The sequence below is a fragment of the Lonchura striata genome, chromosome 8, assembly GCF_050655825.1.
Source record: "Lonchura striata isolate lonStrDom1 chromosome 8, ASM5065582v1, whole genome shotgun sequence".
NCBI classification, from domain to species: Eukaryota; Metazoa; Chordata; class Aves; order Passeriformes; family Estrildidae; genus Lonchura; species Lonchura striata.
The window spans coordinates 4,285,239-4,308,897 of record NC_140710.1 but is presented as its reverse complement, the minus strand read 5'-3'; the positions used below and the strand labels follow the sequence as shown (position 1 = coordinate 4,308,897).

General features: G+C 43.5%; 1 protein-coding gene across 32 annotated transcripts in view; it reads right to left on the bottom strand.

Annotated features, from left to right (window-relative positions):
* Nucleotides 1-23,659, bottom strand: part of DAB1 (DAB adaptor protein 1) — a 418,779-nt gene that overhangs the window by 137,985 nt on the left and 257,135 nt on the right. For 5 of the 32 annotated variants that reach the window (XM_085586163.1, XM_085586167.1, XM_085586169.1 and 2 more), the window contains exon 1: nt 4,677-4,921. The exons of 9 other annotated variants lie outside the window; for them this stretch is intronic. In XM_085586163.1, the coding sequence (XP_085442289.1) occupies nt 4,677-4,761 (85 nt within the window). In that variant the 5' untranslated portion in view covers nt 4,762-4,921. Of the gene's footprint in view, nt 1-4,676; nt 5,011-11,659; nt 12,525-13,226; nt 13,342-15,598; nt 15,698-23,659 lie in introns of those variants that run through there. 18 more of the 32 variants (XM_085586165.1, XM_085586164.1, XM_085586171.1 and 15 more) reach the window with 11 other exon arrangements.

Sequence of the window (23,659 nt, the reverse complement as noted above, 5' to 3'; positions counted from 1 at the left end):
GGATCACGGGCTGGGAAGTGCCTGGAGCCAGCTCCCCCAGCAGGCTCCTGCTCAGGAACACTGCATTTTCAAAAGCTCACCCACAGCCCCTGATGCCATAAGCAAATGAAGGAAATCTTGACGCCTCCAAGGGCCATAAGTTCATGTCAACAGCTTCACATATCTCAGGAGAGGACTGAGCCAGAGCAAGATGTGACAAGCTGCCCTTCAGCAAGGCTGCTGCTCTGCTGTGGATGGAGCTGGTCAGGACATGCAGCTGTCTGAAGGGCTGGGACTTGGCCAGCTGTTCCCCCACAGCTGGGCACACAGCAGCCTCTGCACCTGCAGCAACACATGGCTCATCCCAGGGAATGAGCTTCACTCTCACTCCACAAAAAATATATTAAGAGACAGAAGCTGACAGGTCCTGCTCTCGTCTGGTTCTGCAATATGACACTACCTTGAGACAGATCCACCACAGACCCCACTGTCACCAGCAAGGCTCACACTGGTGGGTTCTGACAGAGGATTTGTATGTGTAGCTGAAGCACTTAAATAAACAAAGTTAAGAATCTAAAACACTACTTACACCTGGAATACTTAAAAATGTGTTTGACAGTGGTGTAAGATTAAATACATAGATACAGGTATCTTTCCTGGAGCTCACAGGGTTGGGTTTACTCACCTTTTCTAAGTTGTGACAATTCTCCTGCCTTGAAACAGAAATGGAAGATTGATTCATGGATGAATCTTAAACCACCACCATAAAATGTCATTTGGCTGCAGTTAGACTGGGCAAAAACTAGTGTTAAGGGGAAAATATAGAGCTGCAGGCTCTCTTTGTGACAAATCAAAGTCTGAAAATGAAAATGTTTCAATCTGATTAATTACTTGGTTTAGAATATATGCTTTTCATTCTACTGTATCAAAATACTCATAATAAAACAGTGCAGCTGATGAAGTCAAGCACTGCTTTACAAAGGCTGGCAAATTTGCAGAACAGCACTTGAGGTTCAGATTAGTAAAATCCTAATGAATATCTACTCTAATACCCATGTAATTGCAGGGAATGCATTTGCAAGTGGTACAATTAAATAAAAAAAAAAAAAAGAAAGAAAGAAAAAAACACAGCTACAATGGAAGTCTAGACTGATTGTAACATCAGTTTAAGAGACTGAAGTGCCATCCTGGAAGAATGAAGATCCCATTTAAACTGATGCCAAGAAATGAAGAATCACAATACAGATTTCCAGTTCTTTCCCAAATCACAACATCCTTCCATCTTTCACTGTAACTACCAATGCCAGCAATTCTCAATTTCATCACTTTTGTCCCAGACACCAAAATGGTTTTTATACATTGTTAACGATTGCTTTATCCCAAGTGCTCCTCTGTTCCTAAGCACTGCACAAGGAGCTGCTCAGCACAGGCTCCTGAAGACTTCCTTGGATGTAAATAAATGTTGTTTTTGCACTGTATGTTGCACTTCCTTCTGGGAGCCTGCACCTGGCATCTCCACACTTCATCTTCCTACCCATAAAAACAGGTTAGTGCATGTCTTCCTTCACCTCCCAAAACCACCAGGCAAATAAATGCCTCAAAGAGAGAGCTGGTGCTGTAAGAAGGAAGCCACAGAAGGGCTGAAAGCAAGCACTGTTGAAATAACACCAAACAGAACAGGACATATGAGAGACCAAGTAATAACAGAGCTTTATTCCTAAGTAATTGGCTGAGCAAGCAACTCTGATTAATTCTGCAAGAATGCTTGGGTAGTGTTTATAAAAACCAAGTCATTACCTTGACTAAACATTGACTTGGACAGTTAACTTTAACCATCAAGACCTTGACTAAATATTGACTGGAAAAGTTAATTTGAACTATAACATCTAGAAAATCGTGCTCCTCTTTCTAGTATTTGCTATCACTTTAAAATGCAAACAGGGTTGTAAAAATAAAGGTTCTCCCACCTCACTGATATTTAGTTGCTGTGCTTGGCTGTTGCTAAATTCAACACAAATACCTTGCAAAAATTTGAAATATAAAATACTTTAGAGACGTAGGCCTGTTATGGATGACAGGGAATGGTCAATCGTCCTTTGCTTGAGCAAGGACCCATCAGAAGTATTAAAAAAAGTATCATAACGCTTGTGATTTAAATTTATTTTGATACATATATGCAGCAGTTTTACAAATTTTGCAAATTTAAAAAAATGGGCCTTGCCCAAAGAATCACACAGGCTGATCACCAGGACAAGGGGTTCATTCTGATACCTCTACTTTTTAGTAGCAGCTACTTCAAGTCTACATCCTCCACTAGTGGTTTCACTTCATCATGTGAGGCCATGGGTCAAAGGACATACACAGGGTCTTTCACTGGCTCAGATAAAAAAAAAAAAAAAAAAAAGAAAAAGAAGAAAATCAATTTCAATCCTCATAAGATGAAACCACTGATGTGTGCAGTCACTAAGGTCCCAAAGGTAATCCTACAAGAAAACATGATGGTGTCCTCCATCACTGTGTTGAGACACTGTTAAAGTGCAGCAAAATCACCTATGAGGTACAGTCCAAGATCAAAATACTCCAAACAATAAATCTGTACTTCTAGACCAGTGTGAATAGTGCATTTAAGCTGTGTAATGACATAAAATGGTAATGACAAAGAGACAAGGGACCTTATGCTTTATGAAGGTGTTATGCATGTGGATAAACAAATAAATAATGCTGTGGATCCAGCACTAATTCCATACACAGTTTTAGCTCAGGAGTTTGAAAGTCCCTTTTAGCTTTATGCCCTGATTCCTTTTTTAATACATCAGCTGCCTTTAGCGCACTGAATGAAAAACAGCTTAAGAGCAAATATAAAAGACATAAATCTCAGCAACGAGTGAAAATACCAAACTGGTGAAAACTTGCTCCTCCATTATTTTTGAGTAGAGCAGTAAGGAACAGATTGATACTGGTGTTATGGGGGGTGAGGGTGGGGAATGAAAGAACAATAAACAATACAGGCATCAGTAGTTTAACACAGCACTGTGTCTTGCAATGGAAACATACTGTGAAACAGCTTGCGAGATAAGCTTCGTCAACGATAAGTAATTTTTATTCCGTTTGAGTGGCTGAAAACAATAAACATGATTAAACGCTACAGACATGCATTCAGAATTTAGACAAATGGCAAAGAGCTCCAAGGACTTTGCTTTTGAAACTACTTCGGGGAGAGACCTGGAAATTGACTTAGCCGGTTTGAAATGTACAATGAAGAAGTTCGTCGGGAAATTAAAAACTTCCCATCCGTCTGCAAGCTCCAGCACTCTCCAGCCCAGAAACCAGCTTTGTCATCTGCTGTTCTTTACTATGATTACCGGTCCCAGTCTCCCACTTCACCATTCAATGTGCCGCTCATGAACCTGAGCTCCCAGCGTGTGAAACACCCTGGAAAACACCAAAGAAGAGCTGGCTTTGGGGAATTCACAGTCCTGTGCTTGTCCTGCCGGCCCTCCTGGGTTCTTGTCACCGCTGTCCTGCTCCAGCCTGCCAGCAGCATCTGCGCCCACCGCAGCGCTCCCAACTTTCATTGCCGGCTGCCTGCTCCCGGTGACTCGGTGGCCGTGCACAACCCCGAGAAGAAAGCACTCCAAAACCCTCCGACAGACCGCGGGGGAGCTGTCGGGATTTCCCCTGAAGCAGGGGCTGTAAAGGAGAGGCGCACGAACCTGCAGCACCCCTAAGGCAAGCGCTCACTCTGCAGCCGCTCCCCTGGACCGCGCACCGCTGGCCAGCGCCGGGGGCTGCGGGCCGGGGGCTGCGGGCCGGGGGCTGCGGGCCGGGGGCTGCGGGCGGTCCCCAGAGGATCCCCAAAGGGCTGGGCAGGGCGAGCTCGCCCCGCTCTCCGCGCGTCCAGCCCCGCTCCGGCTGCCATTTCCCCGCCGCTCCTCAGCGCGGCGTTCCCCGGCCCTGCCGCACCTTCCCGGGCAGGGCAGCGCCGGCGCAGCCGAACCGCATCCCAACCCCATCCCCGGCCGGCTCCCAGCCCCATCCCCGGCCGGCTCCCAGCCCCATCCCCGGCCGGCTCCCAGCCCCATCCCCGGCCGGCTCCCAGCCCCATCCCCGGCCGGCTCCCATCCCCATCCCCGGCCGGCTCCCATCCCCATCCCCGGCCGGCTCCTATCCCCATCCCCGGCCGGCTCCCAGCCCCATCCCCGGCCGGCTCCCAGCCCCCGGCCGGCGCTTCCCGCGGCTCCACCGCGACCGACCGGCGCTTCCAGCTGCGGGGCGGCAGCGGCCGAGGCTCCCCTGAGCGGCGCATCCCACGGACCCCCGGGCACGGCGGGGGTGGCCGGGGGGAATCCCGCAGCCGCATCGCGTCTGTGGCTCCCTCCTCGATTTTTTAAATTTTTTTTTTTACTTGCCCCGCTGCGGGGGATGGCGAAAGCGCCCCCAGCCCTTTGCCCCAGAGCTCGGCTGGGTGCGGGGCAGCCTCGCACGGCGCTCTCCCCCCGCAGCCGGCAACTTCCCGCGACTCGCAGGGGATCCCAGCCCTTTCCCCGCCTCGGGGGGACGGGAGCGAGCGGTAGCGGGGAAGGACGGGTAAAGAATAAACTTCCTTCGGAGAAAAGCCGCGGGGAGGGGGTCCCCGCTCGCAGGAGGAGCAGCGCGCCCCGCCGAGCCGCCGCGCCGCCCTCAGGACCGGCTCTCACCTGCCCCAGCGAGCCCTCTCCTCCTCGCATTCCTCTGCTCCCCATCGTGGGCGCAGCAGCTGCTGTTATTCCTCAGGATACACATGGCCCGTCCATGCCGGCGGAGCCGCCTTCCCGCGCCGCCTGCCCTCTCCGGCCCCGCCAGCGCGGCGCTGAGGCCAGAGGGAGGGGAAAAGGGAGGTGTGCGGCGGAGAACGCGGCTGATGAGGGGTCGGTCTCCTCCTCCTCCTCTCCTCCTCCTCTCGCAGGGCTGGGGGGTCTCAGCGCCGCTGTGCAGCTGGGCAGGGAGATGGGGACGGCGGAGGAGGGGGCTGGCCGCGCTCGGGGCGGGGGCGCTGGGCGCGTCTGCCCGTCCCGAGGCTGCCATCGCCCCCGGGGCAGCCCCGAGGGCCAGCGGAGCGGAGCGGCTGGAGAGCCCCCGGCACCGCGCTCAGGCACGGTGAAGAACCGGCTCCGGAGGGAGAACCGGCTCCGGGGAGAGAACCGGCTCCGGGGAGAGAACCGGCTCCGGAGGGAGAACCGGCTCCGGGGAGAGAACCGGCTCCGGGGGGAGAACCGGCTCCGGAGGGAGAACCGGCTCCGGAGGGAGAACCGGCTCCGGGGAGAGAACCGGCTCCGGAGGGAGAACCGGCTCCGGGGAGAGAACCGGCTCCGGGAGGGAGAACCGGCTCCGGGGAGAGAACCGGCTCCGGAGGGAGAACCGGCTCCGGGGGGAGAACCGGCTCCGGGGAGAGAACCGGCTCCGGGGGGAGAACCGGCTCCGGGGCTTTCCCCGGCCAGGGGGGCACTCGGGGCGGGACTGCCCACGCGTGGGGCCGGGGCACGGCTCCGCCATCGCCGCTCCCCCCTCACGGCCCCCGCCGCCACCAGCGTGCCGCTTTTCTCATGGCTTCTCGCAGTCACCCATGAAAATTTAATGAGGCATTTAGGGCTGTTACCTTCAGAGTCAATGGAGGAAGCATATTTAGCCTAATGCACTCGCTGCCGAGCCAATAGGTCTGTTGCAGGCGGATCAGAAGTCATGGAGAGACTCTCCTTTCAACACAAAATTCACGACCCATTAAACTTATTCTGTGATAACAGCTTCTTTACAAACGGAGACCCATAGAAAACAGAGGCTGTCATGCACTTCCCGAAAGGATTTACATACAGAGAGAAGTCCATTTGCCAGGTTATTGCCATTTCACCAGTATTATCTCCAATCAATGCATAAAAGCAGCGCTGCTCTCGCTAACCGAGGTAAATGACTAAAAGAAAAGCTTTTTGCAGCCTCTAGATAGATCTGATTCACCCCCCGGGGCTGAGTCTCCCTGGGCTGACAGGGAAGAGGGCTCAGACCATTGCAGAGGACTGGATCTGATCGGGAATTGCGAGATGCTCTGCGGGACACGCAGGTAATGTGCGCTCCCCGGGATGACAGCCGGGCAGGGATCACCAGGATGCTCACAAGGTAGAAAGATGTCTACAGGTAATTTTACCTCCACCTGACAGGCAGGAGAGCTGAACCAATGTGGCAACACACGTAACAGGGCAGGGAGCAGAAAGGCTGAGTGAACAGATTGATTGAAAGTACATGCACAGATCTGGTAACATTCTCAGCTATTATCGGTTTCATCTCCCTCAATTATTCTTTCTGCAGCACATTAGGTATTAAGCATAAAAGATAACGTCATGTAATAACATTTACAACATAAAAAATTCTGAATTCAAGCCACATTTATAGAAGTACTTGATGCAATGGAGCTTTTCACTATAGACCTGTTTTCTGCAGTTCAATTTATTACAGAAATGAAAGGTCAGATTCTCAGTTGAACCCACTTATTCTAATGTGAATTAAAAGAAGTAAGTAGTCAACTTCATTGCAGCAAAATTTCCTATTGAGGAGAATTTCACCATCTAGGAAGACAAAGAGCTAAAGGAGAAATAAAGCAATATTTCCCATTAGGAAATAGTAGACAGCATCCTTAAGGAGACATGCTTGTCTGTGTGTATTAGGTTCGAAAAAATATTGGTGGCCCTTAGTTCCCAAAAGGCAATTTTTTTGGGAAAACAGTAATTGAGCTGTTCTTTCCCTCTGACCAGTGCACAGTAAAATGAAGTTGCATTCATTGTGTTGCTGGTGTCACTGAGGTCCTGGAGTTTACAGGAGGGGTGCTGGCAGCTGACTTAGTAGAGAGGGAACTTTGAGTAGTATAAAACTTCATTCCCATTCATTTCTGCAATGTATGGATGCAAGTCACACTTGCTAATAATACTTTTTAAATATAAAAGACTACTAGCTCACAGCTTGTAATATGAATGCAAATGAACTTGTAATTATACTATGCAATTTTCTACTTAAAAAAAAAAACAACTATGAAAATAGAACAGACCTGAAGAGCAATATGCACTGCAGTTCTTCATTGTGTTCCTTCATTATGCAGAAGTTGCCATAAGCAATCTGCTCTGGTTTAATGTAAAATATTTTTTTAGGCCATAACTTTGCAACACAAACTCTCACATAAGAACATATTTTTGGTCATACTTCCTTGTTTCCACTGAAAAACATGATCGAGAAGCAAAAGAGCAAGAAGTTTGGTGTGAAGCCTGACAGCTTTTATTTTTGTTTATCTGTAAAGCTTAAACTCATCATTCCTACATTCTCCTTTCTGATGATGCACTATGCCATCACCAATTTGGTGATAAACCATTAAGAGCTATAGATTAAGACCTGTAGGCCAAAAATTTCATTTCCACTGAACAGCTGGAGGAGCTGAAGATCAAAACCTAAAAGTGTAGTTCTCAGCTATTTTTGCAGCAGACACTTGTGCAGCTCTCAGTCACTTATTACTTGCTAAAACAACTAAAGGGAAAGTAGGATCAGGTGAGCTCCTGAATAGATTTGTACTAACAGGATGATGATCAGAATATTTTTAAGTGTTCCTGTACGCATCAGTTGAAAGAAGAATGAATTCAATCTTACAACCAAGAGCTCTGCACAATGTTTTCAAAGAATTGCCTCGAAACAACATTAAAATATCCACCACTGATACCTGTAGACCTGGATTCTAAGTAATTTCCTATACTATCCAATTTCAATAAGCACTGCAGCAGCTAGTAAACCACTGCACCCCGCAGAGCAGAAATGTTTACCTGCAAATAAGAGATAATTTGCAGGATAATTGTTGGCAGTGAATTCGCTGATAATTCACAGTCAAAGTTTCTGATTCCCTAGGAAAAGAGTAATCAAAAAAACTTTCCAGTTTCACCTCAGAGACAAGTTAATCTGCATCAGTGATGCCCAGCTGCAAGCCTGTATGTTTGTCACATGGAATGGTAAGGCAGAATGCACACTGTAAAACCAGCTTCATCCTGCAAAAATGGCAAACCACTGGCCAAAAACCCTGCAGGGGTCTTGTGAGTGCACATGTGTGCATTATTCAGAACTGGACATTTCCTGAGATGGAATATAGGCCCTACCTTCATGAAACTAATTAAGGTATCTCAAGCTGTGCTGATTATAAAGGGCTACCAAATAATAGTACAGAGAAATTTTAAGGGATGTTTGAGGATGAGTTTTTGTTGGTGCTTTGAAAGAATCTGGAAGTGAAAGATACACAGTGTTACACTCTGCTGGATTCAAGTGGGATTTTTGGAGGGGGAATTTAATATCTGAAAAGAGAGCCATTATTTCTGCTATTAACATCTTACTAAAATACAGCACAACGTGCAGACCCATCCCTTGCCAACTGAGCTCTCAAGATGTCAGCCTTCTCACAAAACCCCTTTTCACATTTACTGATCTATATTGTAGCCCACAGCAGGATCATCTTGATCACTCTGGAGATCCTCTACGTGAATAGCTCCTCACACAATAGTGATTTCAGTTTAATAAGTTCCTCTAAGGCAATTAGGCACTGACTGAAAATAGTATCTGCTGCATTATCAGTAACTATGGTAGCCCATCTCTTACTGCTGTAGTCACACAGTGAGCTCCTTTTGCCATTCAGCAGGAGGATTAATCATGATTTGGTTTCAATCCTCAGTTTTCTCAAATGCAAAGAAATTCAGCTCTCTTATTCTACTAAAGACCTCTTGGGATACCTCCTCAGAGATACCTCAGGTGAACTGAGCAGAATATGTTGCTGAACAGTGCTCTTGCCCACCAAAAATATCTGTGTAGAAAAATGTTGGTAGCTCTTCATGAAAAATGGGAAGCTGGTCTATTTTCTGGTAGTGACATATCAGGAAGAGGTTATGATAATTCTTGCACCCAAAGTGAAATCTGGTGGAAAATGGATTATCCAAAAAAATACCACTGACATCTCTTTATTAAAAGCCAGCATGTGAAAATACTAAAAATGGAATTCACTACCAGAGATCCATCACTGGTTTCTGAAGGTAGATCCTCTACTCTGTTGTGGTTTGGTCACAGGGGGAACCTTCCTTTTATGCATCTCAACAAAGATTGCAAAATCTCACAGTTATATGTGCAAAAAGGGATTCAGGAGCTTGGTTCAGATCTCAGCTGTGTCACTGACTAGTTTGTGATCTTGGATAAGTCAACCTATACTTATTTTATGTCCATCTCTACCACATGTATGTCAGAAGCCTTCTGTCAGAATTTCTCCAGGAATGCTTGGAGGGTGCCCCAGAGACAGGCAAGGACATACATAAACATTAATTATTGTTATATACACGGCCATTCATTCAGTTTTGAGTCCTGGGAGGAAATACAGAAACAAGATCTTGTCATTCTATCTGGTAGCCCCTATTAGTCTCCTTCACATATTCAAAATATTACTGAACTAACCCTGCTGCAAACACTTTCCTCAGCTGCAAATGAGCAGCTCCAACAAACAGTACAAGACTGCCCCTCCAAAATCAATTTATCTTCTAGTAGATGGCAGCAAGTAGATACCTGTCCTGCCAAATAATGGAGTTTGTGAAAACACTGGAGATTATGAACCACATTATTTCCCAGATGCCCATGGAAGAGTCTGTGATTCTCCAAGAACAGCTCCTTCACAAATCCAAACTGCTTCATATTTCAAATCCTTTTTGGCAAGGTGCGTTTCCTTTCACAGCCAATTAACTGCAAACTAATTTAGAGAGGGTTTGCTTTTGCAAACAGAAGTGTCAGGTTCCAACAGAGAACATGTTGCTAAGAGCATGATTTATGCACACATTTGGAGTTCTGTTGTTCTCTCATTCCCCCCAGACACCACTGATGATCCACACAGAGACACCTCAGAATTTAATGAACTCTTTTCTAGAACTTCATGGGCGAAGAAAATTTTCAGCATCCCTTACATCCTGGAAGCCCACATGGTTCTGCATTACCTTGCAGAGTGCTCACACTGGTTTAAATACACATTAAACTGAAAGCAAAGGGTACCTACTAAGGAAAATGTATTTCTACTATGAAAATAGAGGTTATCTGCATCTGCTTCACAGAGAATTCCAAAATTTGGCTTTACTCTGGGTTCAAAAATAAAAGTTGAATACTTTAAACTCTCCACTTCTCTAGTAAAAAACTTTTTACACTTTGTTCTTAAGATTTTGTCTACTTTAACTGACACATTTAAGCTCACTGATTTGGACGATACTACAGCTTCTTTTCACTAAGTACATATTTATCTTTATTATTTATTCATTTTTAGGTGTAGATTTTACAATTGGAAACTTCAGTCTCAGAGGTTCCTAAAGATCTTGGTTTTTGTCATATTCCATGATTTTGACAGCAAAAGATCCACTTGCTATTGTAAAAATAATTTTTGTTAAAAAGAGACAGATGAACACAATATTTAGAGCTGCGTTCCCCTCCATTTCTGCCAAAATAACAGGTATTCAGGAGACAGCAATTGTTTGTAGTGAATGTCCTCAACAAGTAAGGTTGTTTTCCATTTCCTCTTATGTCACATTACATTTTCCTCTTTATATTTCCTTTTAAATATTTAGACAGAGCAGAGAGTTTTAAACGTGTCATTGACACAAATAAATGTTTAGGCAGTCAGTCTACCTTGGGTTCAGCTCTTGTCAGATTTGATAAGTTAAATATCACTGGATCTGGCCAATAATTGGATAGAAGACCTCTGAGGAAAACTCAAGTGCTGAAGCAAGTGCCACTGGTTACTCAGTAGGTGTTTTTTTTAACCTCAGACTCATCCTGAAATATGCCCTCAGCACGGCATTATAAGTACTAGCTGGAAAAGGCATTTTCAAATAAGATTTAATGTCTTATTTCTGTTAGGCACTAGCAAAGATTCCTGACACCTTCCTTTGAAAGTTGCTTAGTCCACTTTCGAGTTAGCTGGGCCCACTGCTACATAAAGCTATATCTGAAAGTATGGAATCAATTTTTCATCAGTTTTCTTTTAATAATGATACATTTTTAAAACCTCTTGTTTAAATAGTAGCTTGTACATTTCTTTGCCTTTAACACTTCATTCCTGAGCTTCTCCTTTACTCTCTCATTATGTCTCTGAGTCCAGCTCATGGACATCCCTGCCCATGGCAGCAGAGTTGGAATGAGGTGATCTTTAAGGTCCCTTGCAACCCAAACCATTCTCTGGATACCACAGCATATGTTCCCTTTTGCCATTTCAGAACCAACATCAGCATCCAGGGATGGATCTAATCCCTCTTTAACAGCAGCTGATTATTGACTCTTTTGCCTCTGCTTCTTGGTGATTTTATGAGAGCACGTGGTGACAGGATAAGGGGAATGCCTTCAAACTGCCAGAGGGCAGGGTTAGATGGGATATTAGGAAAAAATCCTTTCCTGTGAGGGTGGGGAAGCCCTGGCACAGGTTATCCAGAGAAACTGTGGCTGCCCCATCCCTGGAAGTGTCCAAGGCCAGGCTGGACAGGGCTTGGAGCAACTTGGGATAATGCAAAGTGTCCCTGTCCATGGCAGGGTGGTAAAACTAGAAATAATCTTTAAAATCCCTCCCAACCCAAACCATTCCATGGTTCTTTGACAAAGTGGAGCTGACACTGACCAGAGCACTCCACCCTCCAGGCTGTGGGATACATTTGGGACTGAGGAATTCAGCGGGGCTGCTTCACTTGCTGCTGGACTCAGGACCTCCACACACACATCTCAACAGTAACAAGTGCCAGTTCCAGTTGAAGATCTCAGCCCTGAAAAGCACCATGAAGATAATGTCCAGGTAAAGCCACTCCTGGGATGTGAGTTTTCCCCTTGTCCAGCACGGGGCTGCACCCTGGAGCTCCCAGTCCCCAGGCACTCCACACACTGAGGCTCTGCACAAGCCTGGAAGCCTCAGCTCCAGGCAGCATGCCAGAGTTCAGCCAAACATATTTGCCTAAGTTGATATTTCTGTAATACATTTCAAAACATGACAAATCATTACTTTCTGATGTTTGCTATTCATTTTTTTTTTTTCCTCTTTACGCTTTCCAGGCAGGAATGGAAATTGCAAGTGCCACCATAGCAACTCAATGCAATAATATAAATCTTCAAATAACAATTTAAATGAAGGATGTTTGAAGTATTTTTACTTTGTAATAAATTTATAGGTGTCAACTAGATCAGGGCTTCCTTTCTAAAGGGGTTTTGCTGTTTATCTAAAAAGACAATCCTTCACTTGAAAGAGTTGATAACGTTAGCCCAAGACAAAACACTGAGGTTTAAAAGAATGTCTCAAATACATTCTATTTATTTATATTAGAAAACTACTCACTGGCACTCACTGGAGTTTAGCTTCCTAAATGTCTATGCCTTTTTTCATTCCTGGCAATCTTATTCACATTTAATAAGAAATTATGACAGAACCAAGACAGAATCTATACAACCTGGTTATGGAGTCCTCATCCACTGCCACAAAACAAGGATAATTTCAAAGAACATTAACAAATGTGATTTTTAAAATACTGGCAGTTGTCATATGCTTAAGGTCTACCTTGAGACTACACAGCATATACACAGAAGAGATTATGGTTTTTCAGATCTGTGGTTCCTGTGGCTAAGGTGGTATTTCTCCAAATCAGGATAACACTCAACAAATTAGGGAATACACTGGCACCCCTTCATCCCAGCATGAGGACCAAATTCCAGTTTTAGATGCTAAACACATATCATGGCAACTTTTGGAAGGTTCTCACGTGTATTGTGCGTTAAAGACTGAATCTTTATGCCAGCCTCTAACGAAACTGCCCAAATCAGCAGCATCAGGATCCAGAGAAGTTACATGGAATCAAAGTTACACACAGAATAAAAAGAAATCTGAGGTATTGTTAAGTCAATTATCTCCTTCCTTTCTGATTCCTTCATTTCTCATTAACATCCACCTAAGTGTATCTCCTTTATAAGGAGCTTGTTTTCTCAACAGAAAAATAAATTTGAAGAACACCAAGATGTTTGTCAGCTTTCAGAACAGGGAAAATCCGTATGGTTTAAAAAACAGAGCTCTTGATATTAAATATTTTCACTCGGGACTTAAATAAATCATAGACATGGTCTTTAGCTAGGGAAAAAAAAAGTCAAAATTTGATTAAATAACTAATGAATTACAAAAGACCTACAGCATCCAACTGAATACTTACCTTCTGCTCAAATGCAAGTCCTTGGGAGTGACAAATGTCAATAAACAACACAGCTCAGGAGTGGGTGGTAGGCAAGACTAGATCCATCTGGCCTGTTGATGAGGAAGGAGGAGAGCTGCAAAACACACAGCTCCAGAATGTGACCAGGAGCACATATGCCAGGCTGAGAAAATGGGAGTGTGCAGCAGCTCCCCCAGCCCTGTGGCAACCCCAAATCTGTGGGAACGTATGCTCCAGCCCTGCCTGGTGCTGTCCATATTTGTGCTCGGGACACAACCCCCCTGCATCCAACTGGGATGGAGAAAGTGTAAATCCTGGGGAAATCTGCTGAAATTAAACACAAGTTTCTGGTATTTGTAGCCAGGTAGCCATAAATCCACCTTCCCACTTTTGCTGCTCCTCCTTTCCTGGTCCAACAGGGGGTTTTGCAGTCTGACACAGCTACTCCCAGCTTTGCCTCTGCCACAGTCTGGGAACTGAATCCTCCTGCTATAGAGCCCTGATTTGCTACACCTCCCGAAGCTGAGCTCGGGAAGCATGGCTTTTATGTGTGTTTTGATGAGCCATCAACAATTTTAGATACTATTCATGCTCACCAACAGATTCTGAAATGAAACAAAATCTGCCTCTCATCACATGCACAACAGGATGTAACAGATGTCACAGAGAAACCAAGTAATAGCAGTTTTCATGGTTGGATCCAACAATTACTTCTGTGCTCACTCTGTGGCCTCTGCCTCAAAGCCCAATAGAAATGAGACACCTGCCCCCCAGGAGTCCAGTGTAAACTTATATAAACAAAGTCTGGCAAAGCCCAAGCCAGAAAATCATCCAGATACTAATTTTTCACACTAAAACCCACCCAAGAGTTAGGTTATACCTAATGTTGAATGCACTGTGTCCCTTTGGAGCAAAGAAAGATGTGCACTGCTGAGAAAGGAGACAACCAATGTCTTTTCTGGGTAGAACTAAGAATATTGTGCTTGTGTTTGCACTACAGTCTCACTCTCCTCAGTTAATATTGGCTGGAAGGAGTGGTATCCTCTTGGGAATTCCACCACTGACCACTTGAGCACACTAACCCCCACCTTTTACAAAACAACAGCATTTGGCAGCTCCTTGCCAAAATCCCTCTAGATGGAAAGCCCAGTGAAGATCCTTTTCCTCGGCTCATTGCACAGGAGTCGTACATGGCTTTTCTGTCCCTGTGCAATTTTCTCCTGCAATGTGTACTCAAGGTTAAAATGCTGTCCTTTCTCCTTGGTGAGATCTGTCACTGAACTATCAAAGTGTGCATGTTACAGAGCCTGCCTAGTGGAGGGCTGAGTGATGCAAAGACAGACCTTTGATGCACGTTGTGACCTTAGTGCATTCCCTTTAAGCTGGGGAAAAAAAAAGGAAAAGAGGCTCTTCTCTTTCCCATTTGGGGGCAGAAGGACATTAAGGAGCACTTTGGGTGCAGTAGCCCTCACATTTATTGCAATTATTACAGCACTGAGAGGCTCCAGCCGAGACCACAATCCATTTATGATAAGCAGTGTAAGACATAAAGCAAAGGAAAAGCCTTATCTCAGAAATGCATGAACTAAACACAGCTAAAAAAGCTACTAAGAAAAAACCCCCTCACCCCTTTTTCCATCATGAGGAATAGGCATAGATGAGCTTTTCTCCAAAATCTGTGAGATCTGTGGCAGAGTCAGGGGAAGGACTCAGGTCTCTGCTGGGCTGACATCTCCATTTCCCAAAGACACACCTATGACAATTCCTGATTACCCAGGTTTTGCAGCTCTTTCACATCCCTGCACAGCCTTTGAGAAGACCTTTAATGCAGTAAATCAACATTTACAAAGCAAGTGCATGCACAGGCATTCTGGGGATAATGGTATAGAATTAGTTTGTATCTGCCACAAAACAAGGGCAGAGAAGAAAACCACAGGTTTTGGACAGCACCGCTATTTCCTGCAGGAAACGTTCAGGCCATGCATCTGGCACCATTTCCAACTCCTCTTTTCTCCCCATTTTACATATCCAGATGGGAATGTCCATTTTGCTATCTGTTCACCTGGCCCAGTGTTTGAATACACCTTGTGATTTAACCATCGCCACAAAAAAAGAGCATTAAAGCTCAAACATGACTTAGAGCATGGATTAGTAACAATCATATGGGAACCATCTCATTTTAGCTAAAAGAGAGTAGGATTAAATGCAATTAAGAGCTCCCAATGATGTAATAAAGACAACTAAAAAAAAATCAAGGCAAGTGGGCAAGAAGCAATCACTTTTCTGTCTAGAAACAGTAAAATAATGACAGTCTGATTGTTCATTGGGTCGCCAAGGCCAAAATGTGCAGAATGACCTTCATTAAGTCATACTTTGTACTTCTGCTGGGGGACTGTTGCATCTGCTCCTTTCGATTTGGCTTGTCTGAGTAACAAAGCTCCCAGCGATCATCTAAACCTCATTTGGAGCACCTGTGAACAATTCATTATATTAATACAACAGCAGGGGAGGAGTGCAGATACTAATAAATAGGTTGTTGAGCAGCTTTTGCTGCCAAGGTTGCTTTACCCAGCGAGGAGATGTCCCCTCCACCCAAAAGCTGTGGAACTGCTCCGAGACGCTGGGCTCGGTTGTACCCCGACATGTCAGAGCACACATCTGGTGCTGGAGAAGCATGTAAATTAATGTTGCCTATCAAAACAGTTGATAAATGTGTGTCTAGTACTTCTGAGGGACTGCAGCATGATTTGAAACAGTTTGTTCTCAGTTAACGTAGAACAAATGTTCTCTGGCTAAAGGTGGCTACGAAAGGCATTTGGTAACGATTTGTACCAGCTGGGCCTCTCATTACTTTGAATAGATTTGTGTAAATCAGCACATAAAAATAAGCAAGTGGTCAATGCCTTTAATTGCATTTGGATGTGCTGTAGTAATGGCAAATATCAGAACTTTTGCATTTGTCCTCACATTCTGCAGTACCGGAAAATAGATTTTTTTTCTAATAGAAAGAACAGCAAAAAGATTTTGCTGTTAACATCTATTTAGTCTGGTTTCAACTTAGTCACATTTTGCAAATGTCAGTGAAAAACAAAGGTCAAATGGGAAAAAAACAGTATGCTATGGATCAGTACAATTACAGAGAGCAGAGTAGCACAGGGTTACAGAATCAGTTTGAGAGGAAAATATATCAGCAGTGTTGGATAGACACAGGGCAAAATCCTGCCCATGGAACAGTGCAGATATCATCTTAAAGCAGTAGAAAATAGATTGTTTGTGTTAATGTACTTTAAAATATTTTCCCAGAGAAACAGGGAATGTCAGGTTTTTGATTAATTTCCTCTTTGTTTTTTGGTTTTTTTTTAAGATTTGGGCAGATTTTTTTTAAGACTTTTAAGCCTTGGTTTGGGCCAGTTTGCAGGTCTGAGCATCCTCACTGCGACCATCCCTGGGAGTAGAAGTTGTCTAACTCAGTATGCATTAAGTATACCTAAAAACCTTTCTATCTCTTTCTTGTATTCTCTTTTGTCACTGTTGTACAGCTGGGTATGGGAGCTGCCCAGAGCAGCTGTGGTTGCCCCTGGATCCCTGGAAGTGCCCTGGACAGGGCTTGGAGCACCCTGGGGCAGTCGGAGGTGTCCCTGCCATGGCAGCTACCTGGGACTGGGTAAGCTTTAAAATCCCTCCCAACTCAGAGGGATTTTGTGTTTAGAATCATCACAAAATCCAGTCTAGGATTTTGTGATGATTCTAAAGCACACCTGAATCACTTGAAAGAAATGTGAGGTAAATAATTATAAAGTATTCTGCCATTGCAGGCCTGGTAGGGTGTTTGGAACTATTTGTTCTGGAAGTCACACAAAATCCACCACACGTGGTGTTTCCAGACCAGCTGAACTGAAACAGACACTGCTCCATTTTCATCCCTTTATATAAAGAAGTGAAAATGAGAAAAGGAAGGATGCTGCACATATCAACAGTCAGGAGGGAGAACATTTTAAACATAGAATTTAATACAATCAATAAACTTTATATCAGTATAACAGAATCAACAACATAACTCTAATAACATCACAGCCTCACATTATTCTATGTCACCATTGACATGCATTAAATATTACTTCTTTCAGCCAATTTTCTCTTCATAGCAGTCTTTTTATCCTGTAAATACATTTGTTGGTTTCTCAACATCCAATTAAACATGTAAAGAAAAGTAATAAAGATATCCAATTGATATATTTTAATTTCAATGAATTATTTTAAACTTAGCAGCCATAAAGTATCTACCATTACCTCTTTCCTGGCATTGATTTAGCAAAAATTGGTAATTGTCACGCTGCTTGTGGGGTATCAAATATAAACATTTTCACATTTACTATGAAATCCTCTGTAGCAACACGAAATTGAAGGATAGACAAAACTACTCTTATATAAAACCAAGCTAATTTTTATCTGTAAGGGATGATCAGTTGAACCCTTTGAGCTGAAAGGAATCATAGGGCACAAGCAAGCTGAGGGATTTTCATTGTATCTTTCACATTTATCTTCTGCATAGATAGCTATGAAATAAATACTGCATGTGAGCAAGTGTAAAAATGTACTTGAGGTACTTCTGTTAGATGGAATCTCATCCTCTTGAAATTGCCTTTCCCATGAAAGATGCCCAGTGACAACCAGCAGTTTAACCAGCTGGGGATATATACAGTCAGTTAGCCCTCAGCCTTAAACTGTTATCCGATTTGTCCCATAAAGCAAAATATATGAGGTACATGATGCAGCGTGGGGATAATGTACAATAAACATAACTTACACTGCAGGAAAATGAGTTCCTGTTGGACCATCTCACAACAGAATCAGCTGTGGAAGAATCCACCCAATCTGTCCAAAATGTTTTCTTGTTTTTATTCCTTTTCCCCATAAGCATAATTAAACCCAGTGGTTTTGGTCAGATAGCTCTGTGATAGCTTTTAAATTACTTATTCTAGTGCAGCTTGCCAAAACTTCTATTTTCTCCCCTTTTGAAAGTACAATGTGCATTATTTGCTGCAGTGGCAAGGCAGCACAATCATGCTGTTCTTCTCTCAGCCCTTCCCTCTCAATTTTTACAGAGCATTCATTCACCACTGACTTTTTGGCTTTCTTCTCAGAACAAGAGAAGCTATGATTGATGAAGAGTGGAATGTATTCAAATGACTTTCAAAAGTCATGAAGTTAAAAGCCGTCAGGACTTCTGAATAACAGTTCCTAAATGTTTACATTTTAACAGGGGTTATTAATTTACATCTCGATTAGAAGATAAAAGGAAAAAATATTTATTTATAGGACTTTTAATAGTTATTTATTTTCTCAATGATCACAGACACTGTCAAGTTTAGCCATATTCTGGAGTTATGTAATTTTGTACATATTAATCATCACTTGAAATGCTCTGCATCCCTTTAAAGCTACAAGTATTTGGAAAAAACATCTTCATGTCACTTTCATTCTCAAAAAAAGGATATAAATTAAAAACCAGAAGTTCTGGGGTGACCTTCTTCACCTAAACTTGTGCTTGCATTGAGGAATTTTGGATATGTTACCCACACACTGTGAAAAAGTACAGAACTTGTGGCTTTGAGACCCAGAGGCTCACTCTGAGTTTGTTCCCATAAATACTGAATAAAATAGGTCAGGAGACCTGTGCCCTGAGGAATTATCATCCAAATAGTTGATAGTCCTTGGCTGGAAGGGAGCCTGGAACATGTATTTTGACAGCAACAAGTGTATTTTTTTTCTAATCTCTGACTTCTGATTGAAGAAAAGGAGCATCATGAGGTGATGAGATGAGAAGAAAAGGAGATGAGGAAAGCACTTGGGTGGAAAAGCTGCAATGGGGATACAATGCTGGAAGGACAGACAGAGCCAGAGCCAGGACAGGTGCCCACAGGTCTGTGGGTGGGCAAACATCACCAACTCCAGCAGCAGTTTCTGCTCAGGCAGGTCTGTGCACAACAAATCCATTATTGTTCTGAAAACCAAGCAATCAAACCCAACTTTTGATTGTGACCCTGGTCCTGATTTACACCATTCACGGGTCTCCAAGCTCTATGGTTTGTTAGCATTATGAAGACTTTATTTGAAGAACACAAAAAAAAAAAAAAAGTCACCATAGGAAATGGGAAGAATTTGATCATAAATAGGTTTGTAGGAAAAGTAACTCCCCTATGTTTCCCAAGCTTCCTTTTATTGCTCTAAGTTCACTGCAAACACTCTGAAATTTCATCTATCCTCATTGACCATTTCCCTCTGGCTTTCTTGTGTTGTGTTTATTTTTATTATTTCTTAATTAGATTACAAACACTTTCTACAGAAACAGTAAAACACTGCCTCTGGTTCCTGGTAACAGTACATATTAAATGTATATTAACTCAATGTTTTAATTTCCAGCTGAATACAAATTAAATTAATCTTTCAACACAAACAGCAACTTGTCATTTTCCTCAATGCTTTGTCTCATGCAAAATCTGTTCAATGTTTAAAAAGTCATTTTCAAACAAAAATTGGTCACTGACTTCAGAACAAGCCTTGTCTTGTGTTATTCCAGGCCTGTAGTTGGTGGAGGGACATCATCAAGACAGTTTTATCATTTTCCAGTCACTGCTCTTGCTACAACCTTGCATAAAGTCTTGGAAGCAGTTGGACAAAGTGTTTTTGGTTGAGAAAGAGTATTTCTGGTTGAGAAAGAGTATTTGTGGTCGAGAAAGACTATTTCTGCTGGCTGGGATCACTGTCTTGTCATCAAGGTACTGCCAAACATTTTTACTGATTTCCTTCCATTAAAAGGCTTTAACCACAAAAATTTCTTTCCTAACAAAGAGCTGTGGGGTGACTAGTTTGGGCGATTAATTCTTTCTCACACTGCAGAATAAAATGATGGAGGAAGGAAGGAGGGAGCACTGCTGTAAGCACAGGGATGCTGATCTCCTGCTTTTTGGCCAGTGACCTCTCTGTGCCCAGGGAGCTGCCCCTGATCCCCCTGGGGCTCTGAACTTCCCAGGCCTGGAAAAGGACAATCAGTGCAAATTACTCATTAACCTTCCCCACCGCTGGAAATCCACTGGCAGTGAATTTCCAGAGCAGAGCCAGGGAAATGGAGGTGGCAGGGAGTGGTAGGAAGGGTCACACATCTTCATCATCAAGAAACGAAATGAAAGGAAGGGTGGATGTTACAGGATTTTAGTTTCCAATAGCATCACAAAAATAACGCATTCAGCACAAAAATAACACATTTTCCACAGGAACTCTTTAGTCTTAAGAACAGAGTCCCTTTCTCTTGACAGATAAATTATGGAGAAATTTCTTATCTTTTATTTTAAGCCATTAGATGTTTGCTTTTCAGGACAGCTCTGAACAATTTCAGCCAGCACTGCCTGGAAATGTTTGCTGTGACATCTGATACTCGGTGTCAGCTCTGTGGGGAGAGCACAGAAGCAACCAGTTTTTCTCAGAGGTTTTCTGTGTCCTGAGTCCTTAAAAATAATGTTAACTGTGAAGCTTAAATCAGCACTGTCGGGGGCACCCAGTGTTCCTCCTAACAGAGCAGCCCAAGGCTGCCAGAGGTATTACACTGCTCTATTGAAGCTTGCTGTGAGGTGGAAATACTGCCCTGGAGTTCATGACTTTATAGCTGTAAAAAAAAAAGATATGACTATCAGATCTTATTTTACCACCTCATGCTCAGCTCAGTGGAAAGGGAAAATCCAATGCAGGGCTCTGTGGACCAAGAAATCCTGGCAAAGGTATTTGTGGGGGGGGGGGGGGGAAATCCCAAAAGCAAAATCTAGACAAGGTGGGAAGAGCAGGTTTAACTTTCCACCTGCACAGTACAGACACCCTCAGTGAAAACTGAAGAGTTTACATCCCTATGATCCTTTGTGACTGACACAATGACTAATTTCCCTCAGGCTTGCCCTCCCTACAATTTTTTAGCTGTGCCTGCACAATGTGATTCATTAAAACTACACTTGTTGGAGGCTGTGGAGAAATCAGTTTGCCCAAAACATTTTTCACAAAAACTCCATAGATCCAGGATGAAAATTTTCTGATCAAAATATATGAAAGCAACTGAGATAAGAGAACCCCAGGTTTAAGCTCATGCCCTCACTAATTCAAGTATTCAATCTCTCATTTCCCTGCCCTTGAGCTCAATGAATATTTATTGTTAGGAAGTGGAAGGGCTTTAAAAAGGAGAGATCAGATATTGTAAATGCAGGCGAACCCAATGGGAAGAAATGACAATGTCTGACTCAATTCAGAAGGCTGAATGATTTCTTTATTATAACTATGCTAAAATACATTCGTATACTATATAAAAGGAGGATACTAAAACAACACACTACTTTCTCTAACTCACACAAACTCGTGACCCTCTCTGAGTCCAGCCCCAGGTGGGTTGGATTGGCCACCAGGCTCAAACAATCCTCACCAGAATCCAACCAAGCACTCACTCCAGGTAAACAATTCTCCAAACACATTCCACATAGGAAAAACAAGGAGCAGAAATAGAAATTGTTTGCTCTTTCATTTCTCTCTGTGCACCTCTATGAAAAACCCTGAGAGGGAGAGAAACGTGCTTGCCACAATCAGAAGGGACAGAACAAACCCCCCCAGCCTCGTGGCTGAGACCCTTCCACAGGTGCTGCAGGTCAAAACCCTCTCCCAGCTCGTACCCACCCAGCTTCCCCAGGGCTGCTGCTCCCCACTGACCTTTGCAGAGCTGGGAACTGGAAAGAGCTTCTGATTCATGGTCATTCAATTTGCCGTTACTCCATTTTTGTGCTGTTATTAACCAACATTTCCATTTTTAGAGCTGCACACCTGCCCTTGATGCTCACCTCCCCATGCTAGCAGCATTGGTAGGAACATTTCAAGGATTCCCTCTCCTTTCCCTTGATGGTGTTTCCCATTGAAGAGGATCTTTCAGAGGTGCTCACTGTCAATATTATCTCAGGTTATTTTTATGTTTGCTCTGAGTGGTAGTGTTACCAGGAAAGCCATCAAGCAGGATTTCACACATAATTATGGCCCAGGAATGAAGTTTGATGACTTGCAGACAATATCAGGAGACTGATCTGTTACTGAAGAAGTAAGTCCTGGTTGTAAAATCTGTTAGAAATTAAACTAAACATTCACTTTTCAGGACACATTTGATTTAATTTTAACACAGACCTACAAGTGACACTATAAACACTGCATTTTTGACAATATTAATACACGTATCCTCACATAAGAAAGAAATAATTGGGTGGTGGCTTTACCTTCTGACAGAGGAAAAAAGCTCATTTAAAATAATTCTATTACTTCCCCCAGATAGGCCTTGTAGGTTAGTTACAAGGAATTCACAGGTCACACAAAAGTGCAATGATAAAAAATGCAGGTACTGTGAAACATTTATAAAGAGAAAGTATGAGGGAGTATGTAGTTTAGAATCTGAAATGACATTTTGGCATGGAACAGATCTCCCACAGGGCACTTTTGAAACTTGCAGAAATTCTTAAAATGACATCTTTCAAAATGAGCAAACATCAAACGCGCTGAAGTCGTTACCTCAAAGTGCTGCACTGATAAATCAGGCTGGGAATGTGCTAAAAATAAAGTTGCCCAGTTGTACAGCTGGCAGGAACTGTGACCCCAGTGAGTCCTGCCCACACCATCCCTGCTCCAGCTGGGACTAATTTAGGTTTATTTGGACAGACAGGCACAGCACAACAGGGAAATGCATCCACAGGGGAGAGGGAAAGGCAGGGATACACCATGGATACACCATGGATACACCATGGAGAGGGACAGGCACTGACACGAGCCAGCACAAGTCATCCACAGGTGAGCCCTGACCCAAAACAGCTCCCAGAAGGTGACAAGAGTAGCATCTCTGCCCTCTGACTGCCAGGACAGCACACACTTGTTTTATGTGCTTAGTGACACAAAAAAAACTCTCTCAAAATGCCAAATTTATATTATTGAACCTCTTCTGTTTAAAGAGAAAACAAGAGGGCAGAAAATGAATGGCACAATGCAGGTATTTATCCATTTATTTAATAAGTTCTGTGGAATTAGGAAAAAACCCAACTGTTAAAAGGAAATCCCTTTTTTTGTGCAATGCATAATTAACCCATGGACCCCTCTTCCCCAGCCCCTGTTACACATTAAAGCAGAGCAGGACAATATGGATTTGCTGCTGTTCTTAGGTTTGCTGTGGTTCCTTTCTTTCCTCAAAATGGCAAACCTGGGGTGCCAGCCATAATGTGAAAGGAGTCTGCAGTACCTCACAGTGACCAAAACAGAAGAAAAGAAAAAATGTTCCTTTGCTTTCACCCACCACTGATCTTCCTTTAAATGCATGGATGCTTTTGCATTAATTTCCTTAACTACTAAAGATACAAGCCGCATGCATGTCT